Source organism: Xiphias gladius, chromosome 9 (genome assembly GCF_016859285.1).
Source record: "Xiphias gladius isolate SHS-SW01 ecotype Sanya breed wild chromosome 9, ASM1685928v1, whole genome shotgun sequence".
NCBI lineage: Eukaryota > Metazoa > Chordata > Actinopteri > Istiophoriformes > Xiphiidae > Xiphias > Xiphias gladius.
This window is the reverse complement of record NC_053408.1, coordinates 10,001,178-10,018,252: the sequence shown is the minus strand read 5'-3', so window position 1 is coordinate 10,018,252 and position 17,075 is coordinate 10,001,178. Positions and strand designations below refer to the sequence as shown.

General features: G+C 37.5%; 2 protein-coding genes across 11 annotated transcripts in view; one reads left to right on the top strand and one right to left on the bottom strand.

Annotated features, from left to right (window-relative positions):
* vti1a (vesicle transport through interaction with t-SNAREs 1A) overlaps positions 1 to 9,517 on the bottom strand; it is a 119,778-nt gene extending 110,261 nt beyond the window's left edge. For all 6 annotated transcript variants that reach the window (XM_040135339.1, XM_040135342.1, XM_040135340.1 and 3 more), the window contains exons 1-3: positions 9,317 to 9,517; positions 3,604 to 3,662; positions 2,475 to 2,585 (exon numbers count right to left, since the gene is read on the bottom strand). In XM_040135339.1, coding sequence (XP_039991273.1) covers positions 2,475 to 2,585; positions 3,604 to 3,662; positions 9,317 to 9,410 — 264 coding nt within the window. In that variant the 5' untranslated portion in view covers positions 9,411 to 9,517. The remainder of the gene's footprint in view (positions 1 to 2,474; positions 2,586 to 3,603; positions 3,663 to 9,316) is intronic.
* A 192-nt stretch (positions 9,518 to 9,709) lies between these two features.
* zdhhc6 (zinc finger DHHC-type palmitoyltransferase 6) lies at positions 9,710 to 15,790 on the top strand. Of its 5 annotated transcripts, none has more exons than XM_040135338.1 (11): positions 9,710 to 9,791; positions 10,879 to 11,423; positions 11,569 to 11,660; positions 12,164 to 12,323; positions 12,474 to 12,632; positions 12,879 to 12,932; positions 13,298 to 13,465; positions 13,760 to 13,801; positions 14,676 to 14,821; positions 14,958 to 15,004; positions 15,111 to 15,790. In XM_040135338.1, the coding sequence occupies exons 2-11, from the start codon at positions 11,157 to 11,159 to the stop codon at positions 15,206 to 15,208; spliced, it is 1,233 nt and encodes a 410-aa protein (XP_039991272.1). In that variant the 5' UTR covers positions 9,710 to 9,791; positions 10,879 to 11,156; the 3' UTR covers positions 15,209 to 15,790. The 5 variants fall into 5 exon arrangements, with proteins under 5 accessions (XP_039991272.1, XP_039991270.1, XP_039991271.1 ...); XM_040135336.1 differs by having other exon boundaries at positions 15,108 to 15,790; XM_040135337.1 differs by having other exon boundaries at positions 14,673 to 14,821.
* Positions 15,791 to 17,075: the final 1,285 nt, after the last annotated feature.

Below are 17,075 nucleotides of genomic sequence, written 5' to 3'. Positions count from 1 at the left end.
CAGAGTCAAACTGGGGAGTCACAGTTAGAAGCAGGCCAATATTCTTTTATTCTTTATGCACTAAGACTATCCCACTGCTACCTTCTGCTTTGTATTTCAGTACTGTGGGCCTTGACACATACAACTTACTTACAACCTGTCAAGTATGCAGCAATATGGAAGCAAGAATTAAGATGCCATTGTGTTTAGTTTAATGAAATGAGTGGAGTAATGCTGACTTTTTCCAGGTTAAAAGAAACATATTTTCCCACATATGCCCCTAAGACAAGCATAAAAATGCAAGTAATGAAAATTAGCACCAATATCAGCCACAGCAGGTGTTAACTGCTTGATGATTAAGCACGGTAAGTGTGGGGAGAAGAAAAGTTAAAGATTAATCATCAGCCAATTAAATGCCCATGGTGAGGAAAGCAAACTGTCTTTGCACAGAGATCTCCTCTGTGATCTCAGTTAGCATATCTCAGTGGTGTGCTCACAGATCACTAGCACATGATATCTCCATCCACATGGGCTGTTTATGCATGTTTGCTTGTTTGTTCTGCATGTGGAATAGTGAGGGATTGAAGGGTAAATGTTACATTTCTAAATTTATTTCAATGGAGATTTGTAAAAACATACTGTGGTTAACGATAATAGATATCAAAGAAATGTTTGGGATTACGATTGGGGTCAAATATAAGCAGGTTTTACTTCAGATTATTTTTGTTTGTCAGTGGTCGATGGGAGTCTGGGCTGTAGTAGTTTGAGACACACAGCTTTATGATATGTATTTGATGTCATAATGAGTTGTATGTCATAATTCACAGCATTACTTTGCGTAATGTTTATACGAATATTCAAAATATCAAGTTAGTCATATCTTGATAATTCAATTTTTGTGTTAGTGTGATTCTCACAAGTTTCGTTTCATTTTTTCATTGTTTAACAACATTTTAAGCTTGCAATTCTGACTATAATGTCTTTACTTTATGATCAGTTCTCAGTAATTATCATTATTTCCTGAAATCCTTTCCTTCGAGAATTAGCTGCGCAACAATATATGCTCTATTGAGGCAGAGGGTAAATATTGCACCTATCCCAGGTCAGCCTTTTGTGAATTTATTTTAAAGTTCCTAAACGTCCAATTCAGTATTTATTTGTCCAACCCAATCTGAGGTCGAGGATTTATTTCACAACACATTTGGTTTGTGGAAGGACTCCTCTGCTCTTGAGCTCAAGGTCAGCAGCATTCACACTACGGGTTTATTATCATGTTAGCACCAGCACAACAAAACTGATAACAGAAACAATAGCAGACAAGAGAAAAAAGTAAAGATATCATTAAAGATACATATTTTTTTGCAAGGTAAAGCTCTAAATACAAACAATGTTATTTTTGTAAACATTTTGCAATATAATGATTAAAAAAAAAAAAAAAAAAGGCAGGAAGACAGAAGTAAGCATCTGATTCATTTGCACCAGATAACTGCTTATTTCTATATTACTGATTAAGTGAAGTACCTTGAGCAATACTGGAAGCCAACATTGTGGACTAAAAGTAAGTGACCCAAAAGACTTTGCTTTGCATTAAGCTTTGATAGAGGCAGGAGATTAAGTCAACAAGTCGTACAGTGTTTTATGAATTACTAAACAAGGCCGGATTCTGCAGCAACAACACAAACACAAACAACCTGTTCTCGATAGGCATCACTCGCAAGGTCAAATACAAACGGTGAATTAACCTCGGTGCATGCACCAGGTCTATTTGTGTGTGTAAGGGTGTGCGGCCCTGTTCATACCTGGCATTAACACGCATCTTTGGTGATCCGATCACAAGTGGACAACTCTAATTACAGGTGTGAACACACCCAAAATGCAGGTCATCCAAGATGAAGACGCACTGAGATCTGATTGCTCAGACCACATTCGGAGGTGGTCTGGGCCACATATGGCCCCATTCTTTTAGAACTGTGTACGTGAATGTAGCTTGGGCCACATCGAAGGATCGCCTCCTCAACTGTCATTCTCTGCTTAAGCAGATGTATGCCGCAGCTTAAAAACAATGCATTTCTTCTTTGCAAATGGAACTGATCTAAATGTTTATCTGCATATAGAGCAGGGAGGTGAGATCCAATCGCAAGCGGTCACTCGAGACGCATGTGGAGATGCATTCTAATGCCAGGTGTGAACTGACATACTTAAAGCTGTCCATTTGTGATTGGATCACCCAAGATGCATGTTAATGTCAGGTGTGAACAGGGCCTGTGTGAGGAAGAGAGCGTTTGGTTGAGAGTCCAAACACCGGATGTGTGTATAGACAAGTGACAACTTTTAACTATGTATGCAAATAGATATACAGTATGTTATTTTATATAGATGTACATTTTGGAAGTCATACTTTATAAGATGATCTGCTAAATGTCAGTGTTGTACATTGTAACTGTAACAATTCAATGATAATTAACAAAGATTTTACGAAGTGTTTAAGTACTTACAAAGTCCTTCTCGAGCTTCTCCATTTCCTGCTTGTAGCTCTTCAGTCTGCTGTTGTACATGGCTCGACTCTGGATGGGAATCTCCCGCACCTCCAGGTCCATCTGCTCCAGCTAAAACCCGCAGTTAATCCAGTTAATTTAACAAACATTTCAAATATTTTTAGTAGTGAACACTTTAAGATCAATTTCATCACTAGAAAATAATTTCGAATATAAAACATTACAAAACTGACAAGTTTAGAGTTTATTCTGATCCAAATTTTCATCATAATGTGAAAGAACAAACCTGGTGAAATTTGTACTTTATAATCATTTTCATGGCAATCTTGAACAGATTTTTTTTTTTTAAATCTAGGCCTAATGATTATATTTCTATTACCATCCACACATCTCTATAAATGTTGTATTGCTAAGTCTCACAAAAAAGGTTACCATCTATGAAATAAAAGGTGTTCAAGATAGAAATTGTGACAACTCTGAAAACATTAAACTTTCTGAAATGAGTTACTTCAGCGGCATTAACTTCAATATAGTCCAATGATGACTGTAAAAAGAAAATTCCTCCTGCTCATGTCACTCAGCTGTGGAAAAAGTTGCAACATAGGAAGGCTGTTCTGTAAATAAATACACAATCAAATAAGAGGGCCTGTTCATAGCAGCGACATGCACAGGCCCAACAATGTCACAGTGAATGAACTAAAAGTACATTTGATGCGTGGCTAGACAGGTCTCTCTTTGGCAGATTTGGAGGAGACTAATCACTGTGACATAACAAGACAACTGCAACAACAATTTGTCTCTGTCAGGTGACTTTGCTCATTTTTAAACAGCAACATGAAGACTCCCACCTCAAGATAATGGCTTGAAATGTGTCACAGGGGTGTCACTTAAAAGCAGATTACGGAAAAGCAATCATGTGAGGAGGAAGCCTCCATTCCGCCATGTGAAGTGTGTGTGTGTGTGTGTGTGTGTGTGTGTGTGTGTGTGTGTGTGTATCTGTATGTCATGTCACCACCAGGATAATACAGGTGCTGCTGTCTGGTGCCAGTGAAAATTGTCCCCTCCCTCTTTCCACAAATTCATTATTTAGGAAATGGGAAGAGGAGAAAATTACTGATCAAAGACATACCAACTCTCTGACTTCTTCAAGCTGTTTGTCAACATTTAGAACCAGCTGTGTCTTCTCCTCTGAAAGGGAAAAAAACAGCAACATATTGATCAGCCGACAGAGGAACAGCACTTCATGACAACAACCTAACTCCCCCACAACAGGGGAAGAGACGGGGGGAGAGAGAAAGAACGAGACTGGGAGAAAACAACACACGAGGACACATTTGAAGATATATTTACACATTCTCTCCACACGACGAGCCAACATTTGATGTCTCTTAGTTATTGGCGTATATGAGGCCTTTGTTGGTTTCTGTTGAGGAACAGTGAGACACCTCGTGCCAACTCAAAGGGAAGGGAGGTGTCAGCTTTGCTCACTTGCCAGAATTATGAGTCCCACTCAAAGATGACGCACCGTTCTGCACCTCACCCCGTGGCTGCTCTTCCACATTACCCACTGAAACTCATTAGGACTGGCGAGAGTTCCAAAGAAGCATGTAAACTACAGTACATCCCATTGTTATTTAAGGCAGCAACATCACCCCTTAATATCTGTACATACAAGAACTGGTCTTTGTTCTGAAATTAGCTCTTTGCCATGAGAGTAAACGACATGCAATGCGGTGGTTTGGTTTGGTTGTTGAACAATCAAGCATCATTAACCAAACATATTTTAAAAGAAGATAAAAAGGACAGAAGATTGATCAAAACTCTGAAATACATAACAAAATATGTTTTCAAATTCCTAAATGTTAGGTGTAGTCAACAATTTTTAAGTAATTGTTAAAGCTATCTGTCACCACACTGGTTAGAGACTCTCAAATGTTTGCCTGCTGTTCTCTGGATCATATTTTGTAAAGATATGTGACTGTGAGTCAGACAAAATAAAGTTATTAAGACATGAGTTTGAGCTCTGGGAACATGGTGGGCAAGTACCATTATTTTTACATTTTCAAGATGAACTGATCAAACGCAGCCATATTACAGAGATTACATTAGAGACACATAACCTTTTACTTTGTGAAATTGGTCTTAAGTTGTTAATATTCAAAATCCACTCAACAAAGAATGCGATATTGCAATGATGGATAGGCCTTTTTCACAGAAGACGTTCACAAAAAAAGCACAGGTGTTACAAATAACAGTAACGATGGCTCAGTAAGCCATGACAGTTGGTGCGTCCCAAATTCATACTATAGAATAATTCAAAACTGTATATAGTTTATACTAATCAAGACATACTTTACCTTTTTTCTAAGAGGAAATGATCCAGTTAGTGTAACAAAACATGTCCAATCAAACCACGACTTTGGAATGTCACTTCTGATTAACCCTCATGAAAGAGTGTCTCTCTTAAGATTTAATACTTTTAACTCTTTCCAGCTGTGAGCAGCTCTTCCATTTCCTATGTTCAACCACTGTGGGAATATACTGTCCATCAGCAGCACACTCAAAAACCTACATTGTACTCAGGAGTATATGGGTATCAGTCACAGACCAAGGTTGGACTAGTCACTCCTACAAATCACCACAACTTAAATTACATTAAAAACAGAAATCATCCTTATGCATGAATAGTAAAAATGCTCTAAGCCCTCTTTTAGCAAGTGTTAAAACAAACAAAACAAACAAACAAAACATTTTTTTACGCATACCTGAAACTAAAAATCTTAGAACACAATATATGCCAGGAAGGGCCTACTGCAATTTCAGCAGGTAGCACTGGTCAGAAGAAAAAGAATTTGAAGAAAGCAGTTAATGTCTTTGAACAGACAGCCAATCTTAGGAAATCAGTTTTGGCATTTTTTTGGAATATCGGCATGTCAGTATTCCTCAATATAGGCAGAAAATAGGCGATCCATGGCGGAGGAATCTTATATTTTCTCTCTCAAAAGCAAAGTCATTCAGAAAATCTTAAAAGTGATCAATTCAAATATTTCTAATTTCAATAATCAGCATTTCAGATAAATATTCTTGAAAGTAATCATTTAACCGAAAATATTTTTTATCAAATAAATCAAGTATCGTAAGCAGAACCTAACAGGTCTTTAATGTGATAAATAATTAAAAGTAATTTAAATGCAAAGTCAACAAAACTTAAAGCTCCAACGCAAATCACAAGTCTATCAGTTGTGGGACTGCAACATCATAAAAAAGCTAAGCTAAAATCTTCATTTCTCAGGCACAATGTGCCAACATTAACTTTTGCCAGAACTAAAAATTCATTTTTAAAACCCATGTCCAACTTCACAACCTACACAGTAAACAGCCAGAGGCAATTCACTGAAAGGTGCTTCCTTGCTCAACTCAGGCCCAAGCCAGAGTGCTGTGAAATATGTATGGATTTTTACCAAGACTACAGCTTGCTGACAGATGGATGAGGAGTTTTGTACACAGAAGTAAGGCAAATAACGAAGAAATGGGGCTTGGCAATTTTTTATTTTTTTTATTTTTTACTTAAAAAAATGTTCTATACTGGAGTTGCAATGATTGACAGGCAATCTCTCGCCACGAACACTCAAAGGTGAAAAAATTATATTAATGTTTCATGGAACAAGGCCTAACATTTCATTGTATTCTTATTCAAATATTCCTTGAACCTTAGGTTTTGGGGGATGGTAACAAATAAATATATAAACACACATTCATTTGACTGTTACATGAATGAAGACAGTCAAGGACAGTTTTTCCACACGCCATGGCCATTATCAGCAATTGTGCACATGTGAAATAGAGAGATACAACAACAGCAATGACAAAAGCCCTTTGTCTGGAGCTATATTAACGTATTAAATAGAGGGCTGTCAAACCACGGGCAAAATTCAGCCACTTCAGGAAGAAGAGCCAGAGGGACTTAAGAAAGGAAGAGAAGAAAAACCTTAATGAGAAGGAAGGGAATTGAAATTCAACTGTAAACTATTCTGTTGGTGGCAAAAAACACAGAACAACTACTTAAGGTTGTAATGTGTTTCCTGGCTTTGTACATATTCATATGGGCTTACTCTGACACAGTTAACAGATGGCGAGAGGAAGCAATGTGGAATTACTCTGTGGAATGGGCTGCCATGAATCTTCAAAGATGCCAATTCCAAACCAGAAATATTCAGTCAGCCGAGGCTTTGTGCGAGGCAATGCCCTTTGAAAAACCAATGAGCAAGCGTGAGCCCAGAGCAGAAGATAAATGTCCTAAGTAGGGTTCGGAAGCAGTTTTTAGCAATCAAAACTATGACTACTAGTTTACACTGGGAGCAGTAGTCCACTAGTTTTAAACAATGAAATTTTGGCCACAACCACCACTTGCACAGTGGTTCATGTGCAGAATATTGATGCTTGATATCTTACACATATCTCAAAAATATGAAGTGTATTTCTTACTGCAATATTCCAATTGAACTTTAAATTTAAAAATGCTGTTTAAAACCAGAATCCAAAACTCGCTATGAGTTTTTATTTTTACATAATTAGATCAATGCAAACTTGTTGACTATTTTACCTCCACTTCTAGCTAGGATAAGTACCCAGTGACATAGAGTTACTCACATTCGTGAGGTTATATGTGGATTGAAAGACAGTGTTTAATCTGTATAAATAAGGAAAATGACAAACACAAAGCGTCCAATGTGCAGAGCTGAATGTTGGCACAATGATGGCCGAGTGATGAAGTCTGTTTTAACAGCTCTATAAATGTAGCAAGGATAACAAGTCATATGTTTGACTTTGAGAATATATTGTCTAAAAGTAAATATATCCCATGACAGCATGCCGAATGAACAACATTAAAACCTAATCTAAAATCAAGTTGTACAATAACAGGAAAATATTTTGACAAGAAACAGACTGGGTAAAATAGCTGCATTAGCTCTACTAGACACACTCTGACTGAGGAAGGTTTTTATGTGAAGTCTGTAACGTATGTCATACGTATGTCAGCCCTCCTGAGAATTATTCTATATACCGTAAACACTGTAATCAACTGCATGACCGGAAATATTATTTTTCTTGACTGTGGCTTAAATATCAAGGTATACAGCTGGATGGACTGCAAATTATGTACGGTAAAACACAAAGGAAACATTTGTCAGCCCGAAAGCCTTTTTGCTCTGTGGCAGACTGAAGCTTGTGCCACTAGGCTCCAACTCATGAGTACAGCAGCAACACATGGACATGTGATCTATCACATCCTCTTTGCCCTATAAACAGAGAGCTGTGCCTGCCTGCTGCTTTAATTTCCTGTCATGGGTGCCTGTCAATTATATATTATCATGGATTGTTGTTACAAAGTTTTTCCCAGTGTGTACTTACTGTATGTCACAATGTGACATTAGTTAAGATTTACTTTCTTTTTTTTTTAATAAAGGGATTCTGAGTGGGACTCAATGCCTGTCATCTTGTTGTAAGTCCAAATCAGACTGATCATCCGTGCTCAGTGTCATCCCCTGTTCTCTCCCTCTTTTGATGTCTTTCTTTACTGTATAGGCACTTGGATAAAAATGTGATAAACATAAACATTAAAAAGTTGCTTCAATAAGAGGTTCCTGTCCCAGATATTGTTTACTACATTCTTGGTAACAAAGTAACACCTGTATCCATATCAAACAACCTGAGATATCTGTGAATTGTCTACACCTGGCAGCCACTAAAGAAATGATTTAAAGTGTGAACATGCTTTTTAAATTTCTGAAATGTACACCAGACCCTGGCATGTGAGTGCAGAAACTAAATCGAATTGCTTGCATGTAATCCATTTGGAGTATACAAGAATCAAGTCCTCTATTCAAAACAAATCCAACAAAACAACATTTGTGTGGAATAATGAATATTGACTTGAATGAATAGGTATTCCCATTTGAACAATGAAATGATCATTTGTCTGACATGTAATGTGAGATAATATCATTCATATTTACATCTATTTTTTTATACCCACATATTAAATTTAACAGTCACTGGGGTTGGAACCTGTTCAAAAATTTATTTGGCAGAGGGCAGTCGAACAACAAACTCATTCACACTTATGGCCACTTTATCAGAAATGTAACTAATAACATTAGAAATGGCTCTGCTCCATTTAGGTGTCCCAGTGGGCCGACATGCACAGTACCAGGGCCCTGAGACTTGCACACAACTGAAATGCAGCTATGATTGATGTCAAGTTTTTCTACAATTAAAAAGATTTCCTCCACACAATCCCTTGTTGTAAGGTGACAGCACTTACTACCCTGTGTTAGATAATGTTGTTACGGAGGTGCTGCTGTGCTGTCATGAGCATTCAAAAATTCTGTTCCCCATTAATGTCCATTCATGAAAAACCATTTTGGACTTAAATAACATTAATAACTTTTAAAAGTGACTAGAGGCTTATTTTCTCATCTTAACACTACCATTAATAGATGTAGTAACCTGAAAAAGCATAAGTATTTTAACTAGTTGTAAACATACCTTGTTATTTGCCACTAAAGTCAGTGTTTCCTATTTTCACAGTGGCTGAATCCATTAAAGACATAACAAGCAAATAAGCAAGTCAGTATTAGGTGATGTGGTTCTTTTATACACCACTATAACAACACTATAGCTGTTTAACCGCTTAGAGTGAATTTTTTTTACCAGAAAGTAATATGGTATATTTATGAGATGTCAAAACAAGTAAGCTGCACCTATTACCGTTAGCCTGCCAGCTAACTAATAGCTAGCTCCAGCTCAGCGATTCCAGCTAATAAATACAGCTTTCTTACCTCCACTTAGTTTAGGAATTCTGCCAATTTTGTTAGTTATTTCTGCTGTAACAGTTCCAAAGTCCTGCTCGTAGGCTTCAAAATCTGAAGACATGTTGTCGTTTAGGTTTAGAACAGGTGGCTTTTTGGCTGACAGTTAGCTCAGAATAATAACAACAAAGCTCGAATGGAGTCCCTTCCTTGAGTCGCAGTGTAAAATGCTCGGCGAGGACATGTACTTTGCTTTTATTTTTTCTGACACTCAAAATGGTTCAGCACACGGATAGAAAATATCGTCCACGTTTAGTTTGTTTTATTTTTTTAAGAAAACATGAAAAAATAAATGATTTCGCAGTTTTTTGACAGTTAAGAAATAAATTGCTTAAATTAAAAAGTGTCCACATGGGGTTGAGGGTAATATTTTCTGAAACACCATGAGGAAGGTTCCTCTGTGTACACAGAAGAAATTGAAGACAAACAACAAGGAAGTGGCCAGGTTAGTCATTTAAAGTGACAGCTTTTTTTCTCTATCCATAAAAACGTGCATATACGTTTACCAGTAAGTATTGATTGTATCTTTAATGTACAGTAGTACCCGTGTTTCCTTTTTGCATTATGTGGCAACAATCAAGCCATATACGTTAGTCTTGTCAAGCCTGCGAACAATCTGGCTAACTAGCTAACTGTTAGCCTTGGTGCTAAAATGAATCAATATTTTTAGCCGAAGGTATATTCACTCATTTTTGTTTTGTTTTGTTTTGTTTTTTAATGTGTTTTTACCAGAATGCTCTCACTTGTCAGCCTTGTGAATACGATGGACAGTTCTTGCGATTATATAGGATGTTGCGGTTGTTTTCTTTTTGATGCGAATTAGCTAGCTTGGGAACATAAGCTAATTACCTAAGTCGCTGTTGAGAAAATACTGTGGATTTACATCCAGTGACTCACTCGTCTAGAAAAGCTGTAATGCGCAGCAGTATCCACATTGTTGAGTTATATGTTTATCACATTTATTGTGCCTGATTTTCACTCGTTAATTTAAAAGCTTCTTATTCAAATTCGTTATTTCTGGAGGTTCCTGATCGACAATACTGCAATATGGCAGTGATGACCGAGATGTGAAATCTACAATCAGAAAAACGTCAAGAACAAAAAATTACAATGGAAACAAGAGTGGGATAAATAATCTATAAATTTTGATATTATGTTAACCCCATTTATATCAGTGAGGGCTGACTAAATAATGTAAACATCTTTCTGTACAACAATACAATTCAACAACAGAGTTGAATTAACACCTATCTAAAACACTTCCAACAAAAACTGAACATTATAATCTTCAGAAGTTATTACAGGGCTGTTTTTTTTGACTGAATTATTTTTAGGTATGTGTACTTTGTAAACTGACAACTGAGTGTATGTATACTACAACAGACAAGGTCATTGGACATCAGTCAATGTATTCATTGTGCACACATAGGAGGCTCAAGATGGTTTGTCAAAGTTTTGGATTTATTGATATTTAGAACTTAACACTACTGGTTCTAATGTTTAAAAAAAAATTCTCTCTGTCTTTGTCTTAGATGGGGAATTTGAGTTTGTCACAAGGATAGTGTGCTCCAAAGACTGGCAGGAGAGGATGCTGCTCTTTGCCAGGGCAAGGAACAATGGGACCCAGAGAGCCCCAGTGACTCATGACCAGGCCAGTTGCCGGGTACTCAGAAGACGAGAAAAAACATGTGCATCGTCCGCACCGCTGACTTTGCAAGATAGCAGAGGGAAAAAGTAACATTATTGCTTGGTCGATACATTTCAGGAGCTCAAAAGCCAAAATATTAGTTCTAACCTTGTGGCAAAAAAAATGAACTTCCTGTCAACTTTTGTGACATTTGAGAACCTCCATGAGGTTCGGAGATTGTGCCATTGGGGTCCAGTCATAGCCCTGTCTGTCATTGCTATATGCTCCACCATGGCTATTCTGGACTCAATTATCTGGTACTGGCCACTAGACACTACAGGAGGCAGCATTAACTTCATCATGCTCATAAACTGGACTGTCCTCATCCTCTACAACTACTTCAATGCTATGTTTGTTGGACCTGGGTATATCCCTCTTGGATGGAGACCAGTAAGGACAAATCCTTATTACCTTTTTCATCTGTGTTTGTTTAGATTGTGTAAAGGAAATTTTGCTAACATTTATTGCAGAATGAAGCCATTTAATCATTGGAAAGTTGATCAGACATTTTACTTTTTTGTTTATCCCAAAACAGGAGAATCCACAGGATACCCAATATCTACAGTACTGCAGAGCATGCCAAGGGTACAAGGCCCCCAGATCCCATCACTGTCGCAAGTGTAACAGGTAGCTACATTTTTTTACCAAAGTAAGAGTAGGTTTTCATTTGAGATGGACTTAAATAAAGGAGCACAGAGATGGAGCCACTGTAGCAAATCGCTGAGCTATTTCCAGCACAACAAACTAGATTTTCTGCTGCTGTGATGTGCGCACTTTCAGTACGTTATTTCTACTCATCCAGTGCTGTAAAGTGTCTGTGTGGCTTTTGAAGTGCCCACTTGAATCCTCCTAATCACACATCACATTGCAGCTGAGAAGAACTGACAAACACACAGAGCCCTAATAGGCCTGTCAAGGTAAACCAAGCCTGTAATTTTAATCTATTTTTATTCTGTTAATTTCGAATTATATAATGATCATTCACATGGACAATCAAGGACATTGTCTGTATTCTTACTTTGCAAAAAAGGTGCAGTGTGGCTTGCTGATGGACTTGTCACTCTATGTCCTCCCGAACAACCAGTCAATTCCCCCAGCACTCCTTTCCTCCTCTGCCTCCCCTCCCACAGGTGTGTGATGAAGATGGACCACCACTGCCCCTGGATCAACAACTGCTGTGGCCACCTGAACCACGCCTTCTTCACCAGCTTCCTGCTGCTCGCTCCTCTGGGCTGCTCGCACGCTGCCATCATCTTCATTATGACCATGTACACGCAACTGTATGAGAGGGTCAGTAGTCTCCTAACCCCGCTATGGCATACCTTTGATGGCCTGTTATAACCACATATTTTCTCTAGGCAAAGTTGCCTCATTTGTTTTATCCTTTTGATACTGAAGTTACCACACATGTCAAGCTGTTTTTATTTCTCCTCCCTGCAGATATCATTTGGCTGGAGCACTGTGAAGATTGACATGAGTGCTGTGCGTCAATTCCAGCCCCTCATGCCCTTCAGTTTGCCCGCCTTTGCTGCCACACTCTTTGCCTTAGGCTTGGCACTGGGCACCACTATTGCTGTTGGCATGCTTTTCTTTATACAGGTAAATTTTTCATAAGGCTTGCATTGATGATCTCAGTTTACATAAGCTGTTGGCTATGAAATGCTAACTTAGATTTGCCAGGCCAGAAAGAGCAAAGCAAAAATTGAGGGTCTGTCTTTGCGGCCCGTTTAAATATCTGAAATATTCACAGTGCATATTCAGGGGAAATCAGTGTTGCAATATTAAAGTTATTTATATAGGAAAATATAAGTTGCCTCTGCCAATGAAACGGTCTGTCCTTTTCAGATGAAAGTCATCCTTCGAAATAAGACCTCGATCGAGTCCTGGATCGAGGAAAAGGTCAGAACATCTCTTTGATTTATAGTGGCTTTGTTTTGTGGTCACATTTTGTGTTTTACTGTGATATAAGATAGGTGACTCTTTTTTTAATTCTTTGATCTAGAAACAGTAATCCATTATGTCAAATCGCTTTTTTTATTCGCACAATATTGAAGGATTTATATAAAACCATGTTTTCAACATTTCATTCTCAAAGTTCTTTAAATAAAAAAAAAAGTCCCCTTTATGACACAGGACACACAAGTTCCAGGATCTTCTGTCAGTACAATGTAGTAAGCTGACTACAGAAATCTGACACCAACCCACACACCTGATCCCACTGACACACATACACACACTTCCATTCCCCCTGTCTTTTCCACAAGGCCAAAGACAGGATACAGCACTACCAAACAGGGGAGGAGTTCATCTTCCCTTACGACCTCGGCAGCCGCTGGCTGAACTTCAAGCAAATCTTCACGTGGTCAGGGACGCCCAAGGGTGACGGCATTGAATGGCCAGTTCACCCCAAGTGTCACCAGCACACCTTAACTGTAGGTTCAGTTTTATTTGTTGGGTTTGATAATGCTCATACTACTGTTTTTGTTTTGTCACTCTTTTCGTGTACACAGTGAATTGTGTTCTAATGTTAAATGATAATAATAATAATAATAATAATAATAAAGACGAATGATAATGATAATTATCTCTAATTTGTGGAAAATGCTGTTAGTCCAGAAGGTATTATAATTAGTCCCACTCTTGATACATTTCATGTTAAACGGTGAGATCAAAGTTGCATTGTATAACAATAGTGACTTTTAATTGTGTTGTTCTTCTTTAAACAGATTGAGCAACTGAAGCAGAAAGCTGATAAACGAGTGAGAAGTGTAAGTACCTGCCAAATCCATATTGTGGCATCCATGTGGTGATGATTTAAACATAGCACTGACACATAAGAATAAGTTTTAGACAGGAATACCTAGGTTTGGCTAAATTTGAGTTTAATAAACTATACCTCCCCACAGCTTGTCATTGCAGCTCACATGTGTATTATCTTATCAATGCTGATGTACCATATCGACCAGGGTCCGGAGTTTAGATTTGTCTTCCCATTGTCCAGGAAGGAAAGTTCTATTTGCCCCTCATATATGTTATATCATAATTTCAACCACCTTCATATTTCTCTAATGTGTCTAGCTTCCATCTGATCAATGCTCAATCAATTCTCAGTGGATGTTTTCCAAAATGAAATCTTGCAGTTAAAACTGAGCTTGTAAAACATAGTCTATGCTCAAAAAACTAAACTTAATGTTCAAGTAATTTACTTGTCATTTTTATTGGTTTGCCAAACACAATCGTCTGAATCATAATTTTGCATTTATTAATGAAAAAACTAAACACATCAGCACAAAGGACCACAACGATTATTATCTTTTAACTTCAGGCATCAGTTGTCTCCACCTCACCTGACTTGAAACAGAATAATAGACAGTAGGAAGGAAGGTAAACAACCATTGTTTTCTAAAAAATTAAGAAAACAAATTGGCCTATCCTGTACAAACATCAAAACATGTTCAGAGTTCTACTGGCTGAACTTTTAATTTGAAAAAAAACCCCACTATTATACAATGCAGATTGTCAGATTTTTTAATGCATTAAGATTCGGGGACATTACTTTATAAACACACATACCGTATCTTGTCTGAATTTAGTTGTTAGAGCAGTAGAATAACCTGATATCCTCTATGCCTTGGCCAGCAGGTCCAGTACCAGGCAGTAGAGGACTATAATGGAGCTTGCTGCCCTCTGAGCAAGGGTCTCCAAACCTTTTTCAGAACCCCTTGCACTGAGGAGCCGAGGATCCCCCTCCACAAGGGGGACACCATCCTAGCCACCCGTGGCACCAAGTAAGTTCATCCACACAGAAATATAATAGTGCTTGAATTGGTTGCTTTTCTAGGAGCCTGGAATACATGCGTAAAAGACTATAATTTTATTGTTTTTGTCCGTGTGAATTCTCCTAATAAGTTTATTTCTCTTCAGATGGTGGATGTATGGAGACAAAGTTCTAAGCAAGGAGCAAATGAGAGGTAAAAATTGAAAGTGACAGGATTACAGATGATTTTGCTGTTGTTTGAATTACGTTTTTAAATTCACATTAACAGGGTCCTTTCTTTCCATTTTGGCTTTCAGTAGGAGAGCGCATAAGGGGATGGTTTCCAAGGCGATGTGTGGAGAAGTGCCATTATGACACAGCTGCCAGTGATAGCACCAGCGAAAAGAAAGTAAATTAAAATATTTCAACTGGCTTTATGTAGAGCAGGGGAGTTACAATGCACAGAAGGTTTCTGTCCATGTTCATAAACATACAGTACATCCACTGAAGATGTCATGCCTGATGCTGCAGGCTCACCATCAAGAATTTCTTACTTTGATTAAAATTTCCTCCCACATTTCGATACCAACTTGAATTTTTAAAAGGCAACATAGTTCTCTAAATCTTACCGAGCATTTTGCTGTCAGATAATGTCTTGAAAAAGGAGAACAGAGTTCATGAGAAGGACTGGTCCCGTGGGTTCAGTTTGACTCCTCTGACCTAAAGTGAAACCCAGCAAGAGTCTTAATTTCCAACAATCGCCACCAGGCTTTAATGTGACGTCATTGTGATTACATGACTTTTTACTTGAATATGTTGTGTTGACTGGTTGATGTCCTTTTTTGCTAATTATGCAATGCCTCTGCCCAGCTAACCCCAGGGCTTCGTCATGCAACTCTTTCTACAGTATGGAGATAACAGTTAATTTCTTTTTATTATTTTTGTAAAAACAAACTGTTGGCCTCAAAGTATAATTGAAAATTTAAAAAATCTGCCTTGAGTCATTTTTTTGTCTCAGTTTTTGTGATTGCTATAAATTCTCATGTTTTAATACACGATAATTACTTAATCGCTTTGGACTTAATGTAAAATAATAATTCAGTATTTGTTTATTTGTCAGTGTCTCACACAGGTCTAGGATCCTGCTAATTAGATTCATCCCAAACTAATGGGATATTGTGCCATGTTTTTTCATTTTCAGATCTGCAGTGATTGGCCATTGGATACAACCCCAGCATTTGTATATGCATATATCATACGATCCCCTATTTAGCTTTTATTAAATTTAGATAAGTTGTGTGTGGGAGAAAGTACTGTAGCAAGAACCAGGTGTAGGTATACTCAAAGTCTTTTATGATCATGTTAACCTTAAGTCTGAACTCCTTATACCCATTACATTATCTAAAGCTTTTGTGGTTTAAGTCTACTAGTGCAGATTGTCTCATATATGTATAAATCTATGATACTCTCTAAAAACAAGAACAGTACAAGAGTGTGTACTATAACTATGTAAAATTACATATATCATGGTTCAGTATGGCAGATAACTGTAGATTCACTGTGAAAGCTGCATCAAGCATTTATCTTGTTTTATCTTGTTTAAAACATAACTGCAATTTATGTCATTTTCATCTATCCAACTTAATTTATTTATATATATATATATATTTATATATATATATATATATATATATATATATATATATATATATAAACTTATCATTTAAAAAGTGAATCGTTAAGATACAACCAGATGTGCTGAGAATCAGACAATAGCATACGAGATTCTCCATAACTCACTGTACATACACCACTGGTTTACATTAAAAATTGATCCTTCACTGTCCAATGCCCTTTGCCATTATGCCATTTCAGTAGAAAATACTGTTTATCACTTTAAGGATGTACTGATACTATATCATGGGATTTTTTTTTTTTGAGATAATCACTGCTAATAGCTGCGTAGAAAATGGAGAGGAAAATCTTTTAGAATTTGGATGAGAAATTTAATATTGGTACCTGTCGGGCATCAGGCTTGTAAAGTTTTTGGGTTTGCTGTACTGCATATCCCTCACAAATCCGGATCAACAGGATTTAATACACAAGAAGGCACTACCAGGCACGTTGATGTAATATATAGTGTATGATTGGGGTTGATGTGGTCATTGCTGCTACGGGAAAATGCCGAGAGGGGCATGCCAATCAAGCACATTTTGCACACACCTCCTTTTGTATTTATTTATAATCTGCCTATACACTAAATAACGGTGCCTCACTGAGAGCGG

Excerpts from the sequence above, each read along its gene's own strand:
- zdhhc6 (XM_040135333.1), top strand. The coding sequence starts at position 11,157 with ATGAACTTCCTGTCAACTTTTGTGACATTTGAGAACCTCCATGAGGTT. Across the intron at positions 12,633-12,878 it reads GCATGCTTTTCTTTATACAG|ATGAAAGTCATCCTTCGAAA; the intron begins GTAAATTTTTCA and ends TGTCCTTTTCAG. Across the intron at positions 15,005-15,107 it reads AAGCAAGGAGCAAATGAGAG|TAGGAGAGCGCATAAGGGGA; the intron begins GTAAAAATTGAA and ends TTTGGCTTTCAG.